Source organism: Clinocottus analis, unplaced genomic scaffold, assembly GCF_023055335.1.
Source record: "Clinocottus analis isolate CAN_PGR_092001 unplaced genomic scaffold, fCliAna1.0.p SCAF_43, whole genome shotgun sequence".
NCBI classification, from domain to species: Eukaryota; Metazoa; Chordata; class Actinopteri; order Perciformes; family Cottidae; genus Clinocottus; species Clinocottus analis.
Window position 1 is genome coordinate 325,001 of NW_027176187.1, and position 21,289 is coordinate 346,289.

Sequence of the window (21,289 nt, forward strand, 5' to 3'; positions counted from 1 at the left end):
ATAAAGTTCTACTCACAAAATGTCAAAAATTAAATTTTTAAAAGTTGTATTTTCAATGTTTGCATGCATGTCTGCTTATGACAAAATAAATACAGTTAAATTACCCCAAAATTTCCAGTTTATTCCCGTTGAAAGTTTCCAACTTTGAATATTCCCGGAATTTTGCAACCCTAGTTTGTTGTGATGATTGATGTAATGACTGATACAGATTATTTTTGGCATATAAGATCTAAACGAACAAATCACACTTGGCCAAATTACTAAGACTGAAATTGTATTTTTGCTTTCAGTGGACATAACATGAAACACCAAACAACCTCGTGCTCATGAGGGCATCTGGCCTATAACCCACTCTGGAATAAGATGACCCAGTGGGTGTGTTGCATAGTTGTTAGCATGGATGTGCTGAATTTACACCAATGTCTTGTGCCCAGTATCTCAGTGTGCTCCTTCCCTTAGTCCTATGCTACGGTTGTATTCTGTTACAGAGACTATGTTTGGTTTATGATTGGATCTTTCTTCTGCTGACCACATGAGTTGTGTGAATGCAACTGATGTCACTGCAACTTCCCTTTGGGATTCAAACAGCTGGCCCTTCTTTCTCTCTGTCTCCATCTCATCATTTGAACAAGCCACTCTTCTCCTCCGTTCTTAGCTCAACACTGATGGATTTGCTGTTTAAACAGACTGCATACCTCGGCTTGTGTTTGCAGGACATCAGACCCGACATGTAGGGCCCTGAGTCCTCCTTGCATCAACATGCTCACATTTCCAACAAGGAAACTTGTTCAGCAAAGACACATTAATTTCTAAAACAGTGATCAATATGAAGGATGAACAGCCTCCATCGCTGAGCTGCAGTTACACGGTTTGGCACTGACATTGTTACGCAACGTCTCCTCCACTCAAGCAGTGTAGAGACACCATCATGAACCATTCCCCATGTCCACTGGGGCTGTGATGCTCATGGCTGGAGTCACTGTGTGGTCCCAGTCTGCTGCAGGACCTTCAGCTGCTCCTCGATGGCCTCCAGCTCCTGCTGCAGGGCTGCTGTCTGTGGGGAGGAGGCTGAGGTGAAGGTGTGCTCACAGCATGCAGGTAACAACACGGAGCGCTGCTGTACTGAACTATAGGAGTCTTCCCTCAATCACGGAGACATACCTCATTAGAAATATCAAATCACTAGATTCATAAATACGACAAAGAATTCATCAATACATTTTTTAAAAATTAAGAAAAGATTAAAAAGTCAAGAAGTAAACAGTGATTTAAGTTAAGGTTAAAGGCTCCCATTAGCTCCTCCATCAGTGGTTCGATCCCCGGCTCCGGTAGCCCATGTCCATGTGTCCTAGGGCAAGACGCTTAACCCCTAAATTGCTATGACCGATGAGGAGACACATCACACTGCTCCTGCTCACCTTGGTGGCCATCTGCTGCCGGACATGAGCAGGAACCTTGGTCGGCTGGGCTGCAGACTCTCTGCTGAGGGCCGTCTGCAGCTTAGGAAGCAGCTTGTCTCTGCGCTGGTGGAGCTGCAGTATCCGTTTATCAGCGTTCACTCCACTCTGAGAGAGCAGAGCGCATGTGAGACACACGTGTGGATGGCAGGGCTGCATCCCATGTCCTTCCACTTTGCATTTTAATATTAAACTTCAGCACAAAGTCCATGCTGAGTCAGCGTCACATTCAATCACTAAATATGACTTACATTTTGACTAGTGTCATCATCCACATGCAAATAATTAGATTGTAGTTAGACGTTGGCGTGAGGGAACAGAGTCACAGGGCTCAATCCTGTTAGTACCTGGATGTGAAGGTGGAGCTGACAGGTGTGATCCACCACTCCAATGAGGCTCCCTGGAGGTGGAGGGGTGCAGTGGAGTTCCTCCTGGTCCACTGCATGAGGACAGTAGATATGGAGGATGGAGATCCGGCTTAAAGTCCAAACAGCTGACCCAAAGTGGAGGAGGACCTGGGCCTGGCTGGGTGAGCATACCGCCCACACTGACACACCACAGACAGACGTCATCCACGTATTCATGTAGCAACACAGCTCATCAGTGGATTCTTTGTATGAAAACATAACTGGATTCATATCCAGTCTTTGAGCATGCAAAGTGTTCCTTCTGAACCGTTAACTTACTGACAGGTTTTTCTTTGGTCATGCCACACTGGGCTCGCAGTGAGCGGGCCACTCGAATCACTTCCTGCACCAGTCGGAAATCCCTTTCCTCTTCAGGGAAATGCCAGTGTGCCTGACAGGATGGAGACATTACAAACACATCTGAGATCATGTCTAAAACCAGACCTAACCTGCAGAGCATCTCCTCTAACCCAAGTAGAAGTGCTTCAATCTAAATGTCCTCTACTAAACACACTAAGTGTGTTTAGTAGAGGACATTTAGTAACAAAGCAGCAACTAGCAGGTAGATGTTTATAAAAAGGTACGCTAATGTTAAACATTATAGATGACTGTGGCTCAGTGGTGGAGCGGGATCGGCGGTTCGATCCCCGGCTCCGGTAGCCCATGTCCATGTGTCCTAGGGCAAGACAATTAACCCCTAAATTGCTCCGGCAGGTGTGCCTCCGGTGTATGAATGTTAGTTAGTCCTGATGGACAGGTGGTACCTTCATGTAGCTCCTCCATCAGTGTATGAATGGGTGAATGATGACATGTAGTGTTGAAGAGCTTTGAGTGGTTAGAAGACTAAAGGTCTCCATTTACCATTGAAAGTGAGAATTTCAATACATGTCACGATGATAAATGTATATACACTGATGGCAGGGACTACCATGTCCCACTCCTCAGGCCTAAACTACACCATGTCCCACTCCTCAGGCCTAAACTACACCATGTCCCACTCCTCAGGCCTAAACTACACCATGTCCCACTCCTCAGGCCTAAACTACACCATGTCCCACTCATCAGGCCTAAACTACACCATGTCCCACTCCTCAGGCCTAAACTACACCATGTCCCACTCATCAGGCCTAAACTACACCATGTCCCACTCCTCAGGCCTAAACTACACCATGTCCCACTCCTGAGGCCTAAACTACACCATGTCCCACTCCTCAGGCCTAAACTGCACCATGTCCCACTCATCAGGCCTAAACTACACCATGTCCCACTCATCAGGCCTAAACTACACCATGTCCCACTCCTGAGGCCTAAACTACACCATGTCCCACTCATCAGGCCTAAACTGCACCATGTCCCACCCCTCAGGCCTAAACTACACCATGTCCCACTCCTGAGGCCTAAACTACACCATGTCCCACTCCTCAGGCCTAAACTGCACCATGTCCCACTCCTCAGGCCTAAACTACACCATGTCCCACTCCTCAGGCCTAAACTACACCATGTCCCACTCATCAGGCCTAAACTACACCATGTCCCACTCCTGAGGCCTAAACTACACCATGTCCCACTCATCAGGCCTAAACTACACCATGTCCCACTCCTGAGGCCTAAACTACACCATGTCCCACTCCTGAGGCCTAAACTACACCATGTCCCACTCATCAGGCCTAAACTACACCATGTCCCACTCCTGAGGCCTAAACTACACCATGTCCCACTCCTGAGGCCTAAACTACACCATGTCCCACTCATCAGGCCTAAACTACACCATGTCCCACTCCTGAGGCCTAAACTACACCATGTCCCTCTCATCAGGCCTAAACTACACCATGTCCCACTCATCAGGCCTAAACTACACCATGTCCCACTCCTGAGGCCTAAACTACACCATGTCCCACTCATCAGGCCTAAACTACACCATGTCCCACTCATCAGGCCTAAACTACACCATGTCCCACTCATCAGGCCTAAACTACACCATGTCCCACTCATCAGGCCTAAACTACACCATGTCCCTCTCATCAGGCCTAAACTACACCATGTCCCACTCCTCAGGCCTAAACTACACCATGTCCCTCTCATCAGGCCTAAACTACACCATGTCCCACTCCTCAGGCCTAAACTACACCATGTCCCACTCCTGAGGCCTAAACTACACCATGTCCCACTCCTGAGGCCTAAACTACACCATGTCCCACTCATTAGGCCTAAACTACACCATGTCCCACTCCTGAGGCCTAAACTACACCATGTCCCACTCATCAGGCCTAAACTACACCATGTCCCACTCATTAGGCCTAAACTACACCATGTCCCACTCCTGAGGCCTAAACTACACCATGTCCCACTCATCAGGCCTAAACTACACCATGTCCCACTCCTGAGGCCTAAACTACACCATGTCCCACTCATCAGGCCTAAACTACACCATGTCCCACTCATCAGGCCTAAACTACACCATGTCCCACTCCTGAGGCCTAAACTACACCATGTCCCACTCATCAGGCCTAAACTACACCATGTCCCACTCATCAGGCCTAAACTACACCATGTCCCACTCATCAGGCCTAAACTACACCATGTCCCACTCATCAGGCCTAAACTACACCATGTCCCACTCATCAGGCCTAAACTACACCATGTCCCACTCATCAGGCCTAAACTACACCATGTCCCACTCCTGAGGCCTAAACTACACCATGTCCCACTCCTGAGGCCTAAACTACAGGGCATTTATTAACTGCAAGAACTGGGATTTAAACATCCAATCTTCTGATGGAAAGACTCACTCTACCACTGAACCAATGCTGATTTTACTAATAAAGGATTCATTGTTATTATTATTATTATTAATATTATTATTAACACTTGTGGAAGTCTGGAATATCACATCGATATACAATTTTAAAGCAAAACAAATGAAACCCATCCACCTTGATTGTGTCGGGCTACCTAATTAAAGAAAAGCTGAAGCATGCCGATGCGAGGCTGGACTCCACTTGAGGTGGTTCTGTTCTGTGTGTGAGGAGCGACCTTTGGAAAGGTCACCATGAGTCTGCTGCAGGCCTACCAGCTGAGAGGAGCAGGGGTACGGCTGTAAGCACAGAGGCGCGTGGGCCGCCGCAGGGCTGAAGGGCTGCAGCCTCTGCCACAGCTCCTCAGTGATGAAGGGCATGAAGGGGGACAGCAGGGCCAGAGACACGGACACGCAGTGGACCAGCACGCTGAGGGCCACGGGCCTGGAGCCCTGCTGCTGCGGAGAGGGCCCCTGCTGCAGCACGGCCTTCACATGCTCCTACGGCACACACACACACACACACACGCACGCACACACGCACACACACGCGCACACACACACGCACGCACGCGCACACACGCGCACACACACACACACACACACACACACACACGCACACACGCGCGCACACACACACACACACACACACACACACACACACACACACACACACACACACACACACACACACACACACACACACACACACACACGCACGCACACGCACACACGTTAATAAAGGACATATCTGTCTATCACACGCTCATGTGGACACGACCGCAGGTTCATGAGTTTCCATCAGTCGTTGATTCCCCGTGTCTAAGCCTCCTGTCGCCATGGAGACATCAGGTGAACAGATCGTCCTTCCTTTTGAGACTAGCAGATCGCCGCCTGTAAAAAGTGGTCCCACAATGCATTGTGATAGTTGTGCTCCTCACCAGGTAGACGTCACACAGGCTGTGGACCCAGAAGGAGTACAGGGCGGCCGTGGCGGCGTGCAGCTCGTAGGCCTGGAAGGCCCGCTCGCACTCTGCCACCGTGCTGCAGAGTCTGGAGCAGATCCAGCGGTCCAGGCTGCTCACACCACTCGTCTGCAACATTCAGAGCAGTTACTCAAGACATGGTTTGATGAAGCTAACCTTCGCCCTGTGGTTAAAGCAGCGTGTGTTCTGACCCCATCGATCGTGCTGGATTACCCAGCAGTTAAAGTTACAGGAGGTGCTATAATGTCAGCGTGTGCTCCATGCTATCAGGTGCTCCATCACCTTTCTCTCCTGTGTGAGTGGAGTAAGAAGCCCGACACGGTGAGGCTCACTTAGCATGAAGACTGGCAGCAGGACAGACACTACTCTAAAGAGCCATCCATGTCACCTCTCGTCTGCACCCGACATGTGACAGCAGCTCCTGGTGTGGGTGCAACGTGCCGGTCAGCTTCCTCATGTCAATAGACTGATAAACAGGAGCGGGTGTTGAAGTGTGCAGGCGTGTGACGAGCTTTCCTTGAGAACCGGACATTTCAGAGGACAGCTGCGTCGCTGCGTTGTTGACCTCGCTCACCTGGACTTTCATAGACATGAAGAGTAATAAAGAATATCTACGAAAATGAGGATTTAGTGCAGAGGAAAGATGTGGCTCTGCAGTGTATGGCGACAGGACGGATGGAGCATTTTCTTGACTTTATTCAAAAGGCTTTTTACATTTCAGCTACTCCTTCCCTGCATGTGTTGAGGCAGCACGAGCAGCTGTGTTCCTGTACCACAACGTGATGCGCTGAAGCTCAACAATGTCGGGCTGGCAGTGCAATTCTACACATTTATGAAAAGTTACTGTTGTAATATCTTATTATATATATATCAAGATTAGCCCTTTTCCAACAACAGTACAACTAAGTAGAAGACTAAGAAAATAAAGAAGTCTTTGCTGTACCTCCTCCAGTGTTCCCACTGGTGTCGTGTCGTCACCCAGCACTCCCAGTGTGAATCTCAGCGTCTGCCACATTTTATTACAGAAGTGTCTGCAGCTCAGGACCTGAGAGATGGACAGACTGATGTCTTCTCCTGAAGAACCAGAGTCCCACACAGGGAGAGGGGGTCAGTGGCAGGTCAGCTGACCAACGCACCAATACAAACGAGACATTTCATTGAATAGAAGCAAGCCAAAGTCCAGAAATATGAATGCGTATGTGTAAGTGTCAGCGGCAGTACCAGCTCGACAGAATCCTTTATTCATGCATTTAACCTTCCAGAGTGATTCATAAGCAGTGTGCTGCCGTGAGGAGCACAGGGAGCAACTGGGGGTCAGGGTCTTGCTCAAGGGCACTTCCACATGGGAGCGATGGGGACACTGGGGATCGAACCGTCTCCCTTGAGCTCAGAAGCTGTTTGCCTCACCATTGTCACCAGTGACCAGGAAGTAGTTGCCTCCATGATAACTTTCCAGTCTTGTAAAACCTTGAAATGATGATTCTAAACGACAGTGAAGAGTTTGAATCTAACAGGCTTTTCCATGAATGCATCTGTTACTCCAACTGGACTTCCACTGTCTCACTGCAGCTTGAACTACAACATGTTGCTTTAACTGAAGCTTCATACTCTCTCTGGTGGTTTCCTCCCCAGCCCTCGTCTACAATGACATCATCATGAGGAGAGGAACGTGGACTAACCACAGAGACACTCAGGAGGAGCACCTCTGACCCAAATGAAGTCTTCATGAAAGCATGAGAACACCTCGGAGTCACGCTGCTCCAGGAAGAGCATCAGGCCAGCTCTTCTGTTGAACAGCACACACACACACACACACACACACACACACACACACACACACACACACACACACACACTCACTCACCCTGCATCTTGTGGGAGCACAGGGCCAGCCTCAGAGCGTCCGTCCCACACTGGGGGATCCCCTTGGGGAAGTCTTTCCTCTGTGGGGAAGCAGATGGACGTGACCGATAAGACAGGAAGTAATGAGTGATGAGAGAAGTCAGCAGGAGAGAAACAGAGAGGAGAGAGGGAGCTCACCTGAGCTTCCATGGCAACCAGCTGCTCCCTGGGGTCCAGGTTTCCCTCCTTCACTTTCTCTTGAAGTCTCTGAGGAAACAACAACAACGTCTGAGGGAACCAGAACGGATGCATGGATGGGCTGTACTGACCACTCGGAGCTCTTGAACACCACACGGTACATTCACAGGGCGGCTGAGGCTCAGTGGTGAGCAGGGTCGTCTTTCAATCAGAGGATTGGTGGTGCTCCCATAGCTGCGCCTACGGAGCATGAAGGGTTAATAATCCTGATGTGGCCCCTGCATGGTGGCGTCTCTCATCAGTGTGTGAATGGGTGAATGATGTCATGTAGTGTTAAAGCGCTTCAAGTGGTCGGAAGACCAGAAAAGCACTTTACAAGTACAGGTCCATTCACCATTACCCATTCACACACTGATGGAGGAGCTACATGAAGGCACCACCTGTCCATCAGGACTAACATTCACACTGATGGAGGAGCTACATGAAGGTACCACCTGTCCATCAGGACTAACATTCACACTGATGGAGGAGCTAAATGAAGGCACCACCTGTCCATCAGGACTAACATTCACACTGATGGAGGAGCTACATGAAGGCACCACCTGTTCATCAGGACTAACTCACATCCGTAGCTGGGGGAGAACGTGTGGAGAAGCCATGCTACCGCGCTACTCTTGCTGTGAGGTGGCGACTACACCACCGTGCAGTCCCCATAAATAAATATGACTACAAATGTAAACAAAGAGGAAGGCCATGAATAGAGGAAACACATATTCATTTCCTTCTCTCCAACAGGCAACATGTCTCAGGAGTGACGTTGAGGCTGTTAATAAAGGTTTTCCAGGTCTTGTAAAATATATTGGACCAAAAGTCTGGACCCTCAGAATCTCGCCCCTTCCTTCAGACTGACATTGGCCGCGTTTCCAGATTCATTAAGACGCTCTTAAGCGCTAAGAGCGTCTTAAGAGCGTTTTAGGAGCGCTCTTAGAGCGCTGTGAAAGAACGATGTGTTTCCCTGAGTCGTTCTTAGCTTAAGACGCTCTTTCACTAAGAAGCAAACGTAAGATCAGTCTGACCCACTCTTAACAGCCTTCTTAGCGACTAAACGCTCACTGCAGCCGCGTCAGGGAAAGTTATATCTGACATTCAAAGGAGTACTAAAACCATGCTTCATGATGAATGTGCGCCCACAGCTGCAGAACACTGACGCAAGAAAAATAATAGCATAAAAAGAAGAAAAATGACAATATAAAAATAAAGATTTTCCCCTGTGTCCTTGTAGCTAAATACATAAAATGAATCAGCATGACTATCACTCGCGTTTTCACACACATTCGGCATCTGCATATGAGTTTACGTTAGCTATAAAAACATCATATCAGCAAGCTGACAGGTGTAACTGAACTCTGCTGAACCTCATCAAGAGAGGCTCCACGTCTAAAGGCGTTGCTGAATGAAGTCCACGTGAGAGACACCACGGCTGCAATACAGCATCACCTCGCTGCTAACCAACAGCGTCGCCGTGCGCAAAGCCAGATAGTTACATAAATGCATAAATACACGCTAGTGTCACCACACATCCAGAGGCCAACCCGCTGCAATGTTGCCCTCAGCCTGCGTCTTTACGCATGGGGAGCTCCCTGGAGGTTGTGGGGACGGCACCGGCCTCAGCAAGGCATCGGTTTCACGGAGTGTGGCAGCGTGACACCGATCCTCCTGCGCCATGCGGACACACATCAGAATGCCCACCACACGGGACGAGGTCCGCCAGGTCCACCGTGGATTTCATGCCATGGCTGAGATCCCCGGGTGATTGGTGTCGATGGCACGCACGCGCGCACGCGTAGCGTAATTGCGTAGCGAAGCGTAATTGCACCTATGTGTGATTTATGCGCTGATAAAGTGGTGGGTGATCGATTAACCTGGCATCGATTGATTTAGTTTCATCTCCACGGCGGTGAACAGCTCCCACTAAGAGCGTCTTAGGAAGCTTCTTTGGCGAGATCTTAAGAAGGCAGTTAAGAACGCATCTGGGAAACACTCGTATCTTATCGCTCCTTCTTAGCGAACCTTCTTTCAAGCCTTCTTAAGTCCTTAAGAACGTGAATCTGGGAAACGCAGCCACTAATGATGTATCTCATGGACCAGACCATGTGCTACGTACCTGCAGAGAGACTCCATGGATCACATCTAATGGGTCAATGACATTTCCCAGAGATTTACTCATCTTCCTGCCATGTTTATCTCTCACCAGGGAGTGAAGGAGAACCTGAAAGGCATGATGGGAAGAGAAAACAGCAGGGTGGGCCGACACAGTGATCAACTCGTAGTGTTTGTAATAACACCGTTGTGTTGTAGGTTTTTCATTGGCTAAGAACCTGTTTGAAGGGCAGCTGTCCAGTCAGCTCGGTGCCCAGCATCACCATCCTCGCCACCCAGAAGAAAATGAGGTCACTGCCCGTCTCCAGAAGGGAACTGGGGTAGAAACGCTGGAGGTCCGTGGTCTGTGGGAAGTGGCGGTGTGGTTATAACACAAAGAGACGGGGCTGTTGTTGAGGACGATGTTCTGCTGGACTTGGTGCAGTACCTGCTCAGGCCAGCCAAGCATTGCAAAGGGAAACAGCCCGGAGGAGAACCACGTATCCAGGACATCAGGGTCTGCCACAGAGGGATACCAACCAATGAAGAATGAAGGCCTTCTACCAGAGCAGCACGACAAGGACATCATTAAATATCGTAGGTGAATTATAGCGCCTCCATTGATTCAAAAACTGCCTATGACCTAATATTCTATGTATCTCTTGTAAGTGGAAACGGAGCAGTTGTAGGAGTCAACACCTTCGATCCAGGAAGCTATTTTCAGAGGGAGTCAGACAACTACCCCCCTCAAATGTTCTGCTATAGGCCGAGACTGATGGGAGACATTTGAGGATACACTGAGCTCCTCTTCTCTCTCTCCTTTTGGATGAATTCTGTCTCTTCAATGCACTTTACTAACTCTACTTCTTCCCGGGAGCCTGTGTGCTTTCTCTCCTCAAGTTTCCATAGATCCTCCTGGTTCATGCTTCCTGCCTCCTGGTTCGTGCTTCCTGCCTCCTGGTTCGTGCTTCCTGCCTCCTGGTTCGTGCTTCCTGCCTCCTGGTTCGTGCTTCCTGCCTCCTGGTTCGTGCTTCCTGCCTCCTGCCTCCTGGTTCGTGCTTCCTGCCTCCTGGTTCATGCTTCCTGCCTCCTGGTTCATGCTTCCTGCCTCCTGGTTCATGCTTCCTGGTTCATGCCTCCTGGTTCATGCCTCCTGGTTCATGCTTCCTGGTTCATGCCTCCTGGTTCATGCTTCCTGGTTCATGCCTCCTGGTTCATGCTTCCTGGTTCATGGTTCATGCTTCATGCCTCCTGGTTCATGCTTCATGCCTCCTGGTTCATGCTTCATGCCTCCTGGTTCATGCTTCATGCCTCCTGGTTCATGCTTCATGCCTCCTGGTTCATGCTTCATGCCTCCTGGTTCATGCTTCATGCCTCCTGGTTCATGCCTCCTGGTTCATGCCTCCTGGTTCATGCCTCCTGGTTCATGCTTCCTGGTTCATGCCTCCTGGTTCATGCCTCCTGGTTCATGCCTCCTGGTTCATGCCTCCTGGTTCATGCCTCCTGGTTCATGCCTCCTGGTTCATGCTTCATGCCTCCTGGTTCATGCTTCATGCCTCCTGGTTCATGCTTCATGCCTCCTGGTTCATGCCTCCTGTTTTCTGCCTCCTGCCCTTCCTCTCTAATTCCTTCTGCTTTATGGACTGTGGTTATCTGGATTGTGGTCCATGTGTATACTACTCATATGAATAGTTTCTCTCATCTTCATGTCATGAGCTGTAACTCTGTTACGTTGTTCATTCTGGTCACATGACATCTGCTGCTTCTGTCCATCAGAGAGAGGATCCTCCTCTGTTGCTCTATGAAGCTTCTCCCTTTGGTTTAGTTTTTCCTGTTACGATGAGAGGTCCTGGGACAGAGGATGTATACGTGTACAGATTGTAAAGCCCTCTGATTTTGGGCAATGCAAAATACATTGAATTGAATATATATGTCCCGGCGGACAATGACCGGCAGCAGGGAATTGACCTGAATACAGATAGTCCGGGCAGACAAGGATACAGGTGGACCGTTTGCTACCAGAGCCTGAGGCCGGCGGCAGGAGAGCATGGCAAGTAGTCGGCAAGTAGAAAGCAGGGCAAGAGTTACAATAAAAACATTGTGAGGTCGCTGATGCCCTCAGCTGTATTATCCCCTACCATCCAGGGGGTTAGGAGTACGGACGTCAGCAAGCAGTACAAAACAGGCAATGAAAGTTGTTTTGAGAAAGTATGAGTTCCTTCAGCATGCAGCTCTAACTAAACACCCAAAATAGTATGCAGTCTGCTGCTGCAGAATAAGACATTAAACGCGGACAGACACTGAGGTGCACACTCAATCCCTCACTCACTGTAGCAGTGCTAGCTGCAATAGCAAATGTGGTAAAACTTCCTGGCGGAAAGCTGTGGTTAAATGAGCGTTCCCCTCCATTCCCCTGAATGTGAAGGAGGGTTTCCTCAGCAGGGGAAAGTAAGACAAGAGGTGAGTCACCCTGAGTCAAAGTGATGTCTCCCGGCTTCACTCCATATTTAACAGCAGCTCTTTGTCGGGCCTCGTCCTCGCTCCGTCCCCAAACCCACTGCTCCTATCACAAACAAACACACAGAGAAGCATAGATCAAAGTCTGGGACTGACTGACATTGATCATGATATGGGCAGGGCATCATCAGGGTGGCATCAGCTGAATGGGCTGGAACAAACACAGTCAGTCTAACAGAGAAACCAAACATTTCAGTGAAGTATTACCTCTTGTTTGTCTGTAGAGTTAGGAAAGTCCACTTGGTAAGCAGGGATCTGATGACCCCACCAAAGCTGCCTGGAAATGCACCAATCACTGCAAGGCAGACAGAGGGACATTGTCGACAATCTTTTCTTGAAAAAAGAGTTCATTCATCCCCAAAGTGATGTCATTTTGCGCACAAATCACACCAGTGACAACAACAACACACCACTGTTCAAACACAGAGTTGTGTCCAGGTCAAGGGTCAGGACAGCCTACCTGATGTTGGACAGCCAGTTCTTCCATGTCTTGGTGTAGTAGTGAGGGGTGATTTCCAGCTGTCCATCCTCCACAGCCTGACAGGAACATGAATAGGACCCTTCTTTAGTGTTTCATGTTCAAAGAGTTCAAGGATCACTTGACTTTATAGCATAGGATGCAACCTTCAACGTTCAAAATCTCAACATCTCGACCAACTTACCTGGATAGCTTTTTGACCCATTTCTTCACAGCTCACGAACCACTGCCTCTTTAGAAGAGGTTCAATGACATCACCTGAGCGGCTGGGACCAGGAGAGGAGGGAAGAAAGACACCACAAACATATAGGACATTACAGTGCATCCACACATTTACAACGGTTCCTGACTCGTTAGCACCACCTGTAGATCGGTAGAATACTGTGCAGCCTTGTGCATATGAATGAGACAAACAAAATGGGGACCCACTCATAAAATATTGTCTTTTTTTAAAAATTATTCCAATACTAGTTTTAATAGCAGTCAGAAACTCCACATAGTACCCTTCAGGCTTAAATTACATAATTGGGAGCTAAACCAGGCGGCAACCTCCAATTCCGAAAAGTCTCTGCTTCATGTGTAAAAGCTGCATTCTCTCTCCTGACCACAAGGGGGCGACTCCTCTGGTTGTATAGAAGTCTATGCTGCATGTGTTAAAGCTGCACTCTCTCTCCTGACCACCAGGGGGCGACTCCTCTGGTTGTATAGAAGTCTATGCTTCATGTGTAAAAGCTGCATTCTCTCTCCTGACCACCAGGGGGCGACTCCTCTGGTTGTATAGAAGTCTATGCTTCATGTGTTAAAGCTGCATTCTCTCTCCTGACCACCAGGGGGCGACTCCTCTGGTTGTATAGAAGTCTATGCTTCATGTGTTAAAGCTGCATTCTCTCTCCTGACCACCAGGGGGCGACTCCTCTGGTTGTATAGAAGTCTATGCTTCATGTGTTAAAGCTGCATTCTCTCTCCTGACCACCAGGGGGCGACTCCTCTGGTTGTATAGAAGTCTATGCTTCATGTGTTAAAGCTGCATTCTCTCTCCTGACCACCAGGGGCCGACTCCTCTGGTTGTATAGAAGTCTATGCTTCATGTGTTGAAGCTGCATTCTCTCTCCTGACCACCAGGGGGCGACTCCTCTGGTTGTATAGAAGTCTATGCTGCATGTGTTAAAGCTGCACTCTCTCTCCTGACCACCAGGGGGCGACTCCTCTGGTTGTATAGAAGTCTATGCTTCATGTGTAAAAGCTGCATTCTCTCTCCTGACCACCAGGGGGCGACTCCTCTGGTTGTATAGAAGTCTATGCTTCATGTGTTAAAGCTGCATTCTCTCTCCTGACCACCAGGGGGCGACTCCTCTGGTTGTATAGAAGTCTATGCTTTATGTGTTAAAGCTGCATTCTCTCTCCTGACCACCAGGGGGCGACTCCTCTGGTTGTATAGAAGTCTATGCTTCATGTGTTAAAGCTGCATTCTCTCTCCTGACCACCAGGGGGCGACTCCTCTGGTTGTATAGAAGTCTATGCTTCATGTGTTAAAGCTGCATTCTCTCTCCTGACCACCAGGGGGCGACTCCTCTGGTTGTATAGAAGTCTATGCTTCATGTGTTAAAGCTGCATTCTCTCTCCTGACCACCAGGGGGCGACTCCTCTGGTTGTATAGAAGTCTATGCTTCATGTGTTAAAGCTGCATTCTCTCTCCTGACCACCAGGGGGCGACTCCTCTGGTTGTATAGAAGTCTATGCTTCATGTGTTAAAGCTGCATTCTCTCTCCTGACCACCAGGGGCCGACTCCTCTGGTTGTATAGAAGTCTATGCTTCATGTGTTGAAGCTGCATTCTCTCTCCTGACCACCAGGGGGCGACTCCTCTGGTTGTATAGAAGTCTATGCTGCATGTGTTAAAGCTGCACTCTCTCTCCTGACCACCAGGGGGCGACTCCTCTGGTTGTATAGAAGTCTATGCTTCATGTGTAAAAGCTGCATTCTCTCTCCTGACCACCAGGGGGCGACTCCTCTGGTTGTATAGAAGTCTATGCTTCATGTGTTAAAGCTGCATTCTCTCTCCTGACCACCAGGGGGCGACTCCTCTGGTTGTATAGAAGTCTATGCTTTATGTGTTAAAGCTGCATTCTCTCTCCTGACCACCAGGGGGCGACTCCTCTGGTTGTATAGAAGTCTATGCTTCATGTGTTAAAGCTGCATTCTCTCTCCTGACCACCAGGGGGCGACTCCTCTGGTTGTATAGAAGTCTATGCTTCATGTGTTAAAGCTGCATTCTCTCTCCTGACCACCAGGGGGCGACTCCTCTGGTTGTATAGAAGTCTATGCTTCATGTGTTAAAGCTGCATTCTCTCTCCTGACCACCAGGGGGCGACTCCTCTGGTTGTTTAGAAGTCTCTGCTTCATGTGTAAAAGCTGCACTCTCTCTCCTGACCACCAGGGGGCGACTCCTCTGGTTGTATAGAAGTCTATGCTGCATGTGTTAAAGCTGCATTCTCTCTCCTGACCACCAGGGGGCGACTCCTCTGGTTGTATAGAAGTCTATGCTTCATGGTCAACTCCAGGTCTTAAAGTTCTCCCGCTGCAAAACAAGATGAATCCATGCACACATACGAACGACAGATGGGCAGTATTGCTATTTCTTGTATTTATAATATGTATTTCAAGTACTTTGAGCATTTCGTAATTTGTATTTGATAGGCCGATAAAAAATCTCACGTAATTTGTAATAAAATACTTTGAAGTGGAGTAATTTTAACACAACCCTCTTCAGTTCTGGTTGAGACTGTTCTCGTTTGCAGGAATAATATTCATCCGCACAGGAGGCAAAAAAACACCAGAAATATTTGAAAAGTTAGTTACAACTAAACTGGCCATTTTCAACAATGAAAGGCCTCTTTTTATGCATTTGGAAAACAAATGTCCATATTACCACCACATTGATGCTTTCATCAGTACAACTGGGCGACCGCGGCTCAGTGGTGAGCCGGGTCGTCCTGTAATGGTTCCATCCCTGGCTCCGCTGTGTGGCCATGTGTCCTTGGGCACTGAAACCCAAATTTGAATAGCAATAATAACAATATGAATAGTTACCTGCAGATGGGTAAAGTCATGGCATGATTCTTCTTTCCTCTGAACAGCCTCTTCTCAACCAGGGCGTCCACAAGCAGCTGTCTGGCATCAAAGCGCTTCACTCCCTGAAGGAGAAGGAAACATGCTGCTGTAGCTCTCTGTCCTCCATCACTAACGCCCAGCAGAGTTCAACACGGCCCCGTGTCCACCGCATCATGCGCTAACACTAAGTGGACACACAACATGAGTTCATGCACCTCGAGCCATTGTCCACAGGGTGGAGTCATGGTCCCATCTCCTCCAATCACAGTGAGGCGTGGCAGCGCGTGTCTCTGTGACAGCAGGAAGTCGGTGTGGTCGTGAGCAGGAGTCACCTTCACTGCGCCTGCAGAACAGGAACACCAGCGGCTCACATCAGACGACAGAGCAACAGATGGACAAGCTGTGGGGCTCACTATGTGTCTGCTGTCACCAGTTCCCAGCTGCATGTCCACCGAGGAGTCAGTGATGATGGGCAGGAGTCGGTTGGTGAAGGGGTGTCTGCACTGCTTCCCGTGGACAGCCTGGAACAAAGAGGACCACACTAAATGTTAGAATTAGGTCTCATCAAATGTGTGTGAACTATACTATCGTGATCCAAATGTTTATTCTTCAACTCATCTTTAGCCCTTTAAGGTCTTTAGATTTTCTTGTTTCTATCCCTTATACATTTCTAAATATACAATATAAGCGTTGTATCACACAGTGCTACTGGCCTGATAGCGAGGGTCGTCAGGGTGAACCGCTACAGCCACGTCTCCCAGCATGGTCTCAGGTCGGGTGGTGGACACCTGCACCTCTCCATCTAGAACACAGGCAAGTTGGAGGAGTCATAAGAGGGCTCGCCACCAAACACAGCATGGTCTCACACACTCACCGTGGTCCTCTAACGGGTAGGCGAAGGTCAGCATGGTGCCAAACTCCACCGTGTCTTCATAACCAGGAACAGAGAGCATGCTGGGTCCAGACAGCTCCCGGGAGTCCACCTGACAGGAAGTCCACAGACTGACATGTATCCTTCTGACCAATGGCACTCTTTGTCATTACAGCGAAGTGATGCAGGACAGAATGAATGATGATGGGACAACATGGACACAGTGAGGGACACACTCAGGGCTCAATGTGTGTGTCCTCTGTGTTGGATGAAGGCCGTAGGAAACCTGCTGCTCATGGAAGCAGCCACGCTCTGAAGGAGGACCATGGTTACACACAGGGCGCAGTGACAACAATCATTCTGGGAATAGTTTCACAAAAACTCAATCTTGACACGAGGTCCTCTAACTAGCTTTTTCCAGAGCTTTAACATGCACCCGGCAGTCAGTCTCTCTCAGCTGTGCACAGGAAGCACTCTTCCCCATGAACAGCTGTTATCACATACCAAGGGCCCGTGTGGGTCACGTAACGGCACATTAAACATCTCCTTGAGCGGGAGATCCAGTTGAAAACTCAAGGAGAAGAACGCAAGCGGATCAAAATACCTTTATCAAAATTAGACCCGACTCAAGAACAGCTCCTCACTAAACGCATGTTGCCAGTGTGTGGGACTGTAGAAAGAATGATGGAGCGCTGCAGGTCTCTACATCCAGACTCTCATGAAACCACAGCATACATGCTTTTATTACATCTGGCTCTCAATGTTCATTTGTGGAGAGACTAAAATATACCTGTGTTGATCAGTCTGTAACAAATGAACCCTGTGTTTCTTGCACTATCTGGAGGAGTTGATGTTAACGCTGGCGTTAGACTTTCATTTTCCCATCAGTCCGATGTAGAGAGAGGTAGAGCCAAAGTTATCTACACGTCACTGGACTCACCTCGATGTCCGAGATGGCCGAGCCCAGAGCACAGCTCCAGTTGACCAGCGCCTCGGAGCGATAAACCAGACCGGAGTCACTCAGCCGGACGAAGGCCTCGGTCACCGCCCTGCTGAACCCCTGAACCACACCCCGACACGGCACGCGTTAAAGCCAAGGGTTTATGAAAACATCTCTATTCATAACACATCAATACAAATAAAGAACGTATCGTGAACGTATCATGCAAGGGAGCAATCTTAAACCCCTGTGTACGATGTGCAGGACTTGAAAGCTCTGCTGGAGACACAAGGAGAGCTGCACTGAGCGCCCAGCTCACGGGGTATTAGTCAGATATGGAGAAGACATCCATATAATCCACGGCTAGTCTCAGATGAGCTCATCATCACGATCACAGTGAGGGGCGGTGGCTCCATGTGCAGTGTGGACCCTCCTGCACACATTATCTCACAGCATACCACCGTACAGAGGGGGCGACATTTTCCTCCATCAGGACCATTTGCGACTCGACAGACTCGCACTAGACATGTTCCAGGTGCTATACAAAGAGAGCGACACATCTTACTGGATCCATGGTGAAGCACGCTCTGCTCCAGTCTAGAGACGCTCCCAGCCTCCTCAGCTGGTGGTAGATCTCTCCTCCTGTCCTGGGACACACAGGGAGCGTCAACAGGCTGTGGCCCAAATACTGGATGAAGACGGATACGATGGGAAAGTTCAGACTCACTCGTTCTTCCATTTCCACACCTCACTGAGAAACTGTGTCCTGGTGAAGTCCTGTCTGCGCTTCCCTCTGTCCCTCAGCAGCCGGCGCTCCACCACCGCCTACACACACACACACACACACACACACACACACACACAATAAAAAATGTCGTTTTACGGGACGCAGCACAAGGCCTTCACAGGCGTCCTGTCCTTGAAGAGCCAGAAGAACAATAACATCACATCCAAACAGCAGCTAAATGAAATGAAACGTGCTTCTTGTTTCATGTAAATATCTTTTGGTTTGATGCTGCTTCTTCATGCCGTTAAGAGGAACTCCACATCAAGTTCTCTGGCCATGAGGAGAGCTGCTGGACGCGACTCTGTCACGTCTCCTCTGGTTCAGGACTTCTAATGGAGTAGTAGCAGTACGAGGACGGGGGATTTTGTCCATTGGAATGACGTTAGCAGGGGATTGACACCAAGCAGCCTTTACAGCAGGTCACTTTGCACTTCCATGTGGAAGCTGAGAAACAGAGACTTGACGAACCTTTAAATCCCTCATTAAAGAGGAAGGAGACAAGACGTTGTCGTACCTGTGTTGCAATACCTGCATGGTCACATCCAGGGACCCACAGGACTCTGTGGCCCTGCATCCTCCTCCTGGTGGATTACAAACACATATTGGACTTTATCAAACAAACACATCAATCCCTTAACTAGCGAGGACGGAGGCGTGAGCGGCTGCAGGCGTTACCATCGGACCAGAGCGTCCTCCACCGCCACAGTGAGAGCGTGGCCCAGGTGCAGAGTGCCAGTCACGTTTGGTGGAGGGATGCACAGAGCGAAGGTCTGATCCTCCCGGTGAGACAAGCTCTCCTGGTGGACATGACAGGCAAGAGAGTGAGCGTGTTCTTTACCTGCTGGTCACTACTGCTCTGGACCTCTGCTGCGGTCACAAGGCACATGTTGGCCTGGTCATCGGACTCAATGAAGAAAGAAGACAAACAATAAACCAATAACATGTTGACTTCTGACGGTGACCTGTGGCTAGGCATGCTATTTGTTCACATGACAGGTGGAGGGATATCACAGAGTTTCACACTTCATATGACAGATTATATCAAAAGGCAAAGGCTGTATGTAAAGGAAGTCAAATACCAATAAATAATTGAAGATCCACTTTAGTTTTTTACAAGTGTTTTAGTGTGTTATTGTGTTTTCCTCACATGTTGTTCTGGACGGAAAAATCCCTCCTTCTCCCACCACTGATACCAGCTGGACTCCACATAATCTGGACAGTAAGCGTCTGGGAACGGCGAGCTGGTGTCTGCAGAGAAGAGCAGCTTTAAAGTGGGCGGACACGGCAGACCAGCAGCTACAGAAACACTCTGTCACCTTTCTTTGTCCCTGGAGGGCTTTGAGCAGCGTACAGCACCTTCCGCCTCTCACGCCAGTCCACTGCTTCCTCTGCAGCAGTCTGCAAGCCAACAGAGCACACGGCATGTCCACCACGCCTTCAATGATGCGAGCAATGGACCATGACATCAGACATCAGAGTAATGATTGCCATGTGTAAACTCATATCCACTGAGCTGCAGGAATACACCACAGATTCATGCCACAGGGGGACAAGCGAGGTCTGAAGAAATACAACAATTCATTGGTTGTTTGATGTGGACATTTAGGGAAACATGGGAGATGGAGGGGCGGGGGGGGGGGTCATTGTAATTTGACAAAACAGATACATCTATTAAAAAATAAGGCAAAACAAAACATTCAATTATGACAGAATTGGACATGTACAACAAATGAAGCTAAAGCATTAGCCGGTGTATGGTTTCTGCATCAGAGTCTGTGTTGTGCACCTGATGCTCAGGACCACTGGACTGATTGCTGGTGAGAGCGGGGTTAGTCATGTTGACCCCGCTCCACTGCAGTGCTCCGCTGGTTAACCTCCTGAGGAGACTCACCAGCCAAACATCTGCCAAAACAACCTTCTTTCTGCTCGTCTTCTGGGTTCAAAAATGAAAAATGATAGAGCTATACACATCTGTACTTGTATGGTAAATGATAGAGATGTGGAGCTGTACTTGTATGGTAAATGATAGAGATGTGGAGCTGTACTTGTATGGTAAATGATAGAGAAGTGGAGCTGTACTTGTATGGTAAATGATAGAGAAGTGGAGCTGTACTTGTATGGTAAATGATAGAGAAGTGGCTTTGGAGGAGCTGTCCACAGCAGGAGTCTTTCCATGAAGCTTCTTTCGTACTTACACTGCTTTGGCTTGACAGTATGGCCTCTTCCCGCTCTCGTCTCCGCCGCTGCTTCTCTGCTCGCGGTCGTGGAGAGCAGTTTGCTTGAGGTGAAGCTGAAGAGGAGGGTGGTGTTGGCGGCTTGTTGGAGCAGAGTCTGGCTGACAGCCTCCAGCTCAGGACACGTTGTGCCCTCCACATCCTCAATAGCACACTGCGCGAGAAACGACCACACACAAGCAGTCAGAATTGTAAGTTATCAAACACATTAGAAAGAAGTGCATCTGCGGTGACAGCTCATATTCCCTCTGGCTTCGTGCAGCTACTTACTGTGCTTTCACACGAGGGCTCCGAAATGACCGCCACGACCGTTTAACTTTGCCTCTTCGCCTTAGAAAGACCCAGAAAGGTATTTTCCAACAGGTTGTGAATTATATGTAAACATTGCATCGATGCATAACTTTGTAGAATAACTGTCATGTCAAATCACTCTGTTGGAATATATTTTTCTTGTAGTCTTGGCATGGAGGTGATGTTTTTGGACGACGTATTAAATGTCACGGACGACCGGAAGTGGCTACTGTCCCTC

At 48.9% G+C, this 21,289-nt stretch overlaps 1 protein-coding gene across 1 annotated transcript; it reads right to left on the bottom strand.

The window, feature by feature from the left end:
- Positions 1 to 20: 20 nt before the first annotated feature.
- On the bottom strand, positions 21 to 21,268 carry vars2 (valyl-tRNA synthetase 2, mitochondrial). The gene is made up of 30 exons (XM_068599065.1): positions 21,031 to 21,268; positions 20,722 to 20,914; positions 19,843 to 19,924; positions 19,674 to 19,774; positions 19,202 to 19,323; positions 19,041 to 19,107; positions 18,467 to 18,564; positions 18,305 to 18,386; positions 17,740 to 17,859; positions 16,803 to 16,911; positions 16,642 to 16,730; positions 16,359 to 16,449; positions 16,144 to 16,271; positions 15,908 to 16,011; positions 13,003 to 13,084; positions 12,801 to 12,877; positions 12,548 to 12,635; positions 12,293 to 12,386; positions 10,272 to 10,342; positions 10,063 to 10,188; positions 9,849 to 9,953; positions 7,685 to 7,753; positions 7,509 to 7,587; positions 6,588 to 6,718; positions 5,600 to 5,752; positions 4,935 to 5,159; positions 2,144 to 2,255; positions 1,805 to 2,004; positions 1,419 to 1,565; positions 21 to 1,054 (listed from the first exon to the last, which is right to left on the bottom strand). Exons 2-30 carry the CDS (start codon positions 20,899 to 20,901, stop codon positions 977 to 979), a joined length of 3,210 nt encoding a protein of 1,069 aa, XP_068455166.1. The 5' UTR covers positions 20,902 to 20,914; positions 21,031 to 21,268; the 3' UTR covers positions 21 to 976.
- Positions 21,269 to 21,289: the final 21 nt, after the last annotated feature.

Bases quoted from the DNA above. Each gene is read 5' to 3' on its own strand.
- vars2 (XM_068599065.1), bottom strand. From the start codon at position 20,901: ATGTGGAGGGCACAACGTGTCCTGAGCTGGAGGCTGTCAGCCAGACTC. The intron at 16,450-16,641 runs GCCAGTAGCACT...TCTTTGTTCCAG, and splicing joins CTGACGACCCTCGCTATCAG to GCTGTCCACGGGAAGCAGTG. The intron at 6,719-7,508 runs GTGAGTGAGTGT...CTGGTTCTTCAG, and splicing joins GTGCTCCCACAAGATGCAGG to GAGAAGACATCAGTCTGTCC.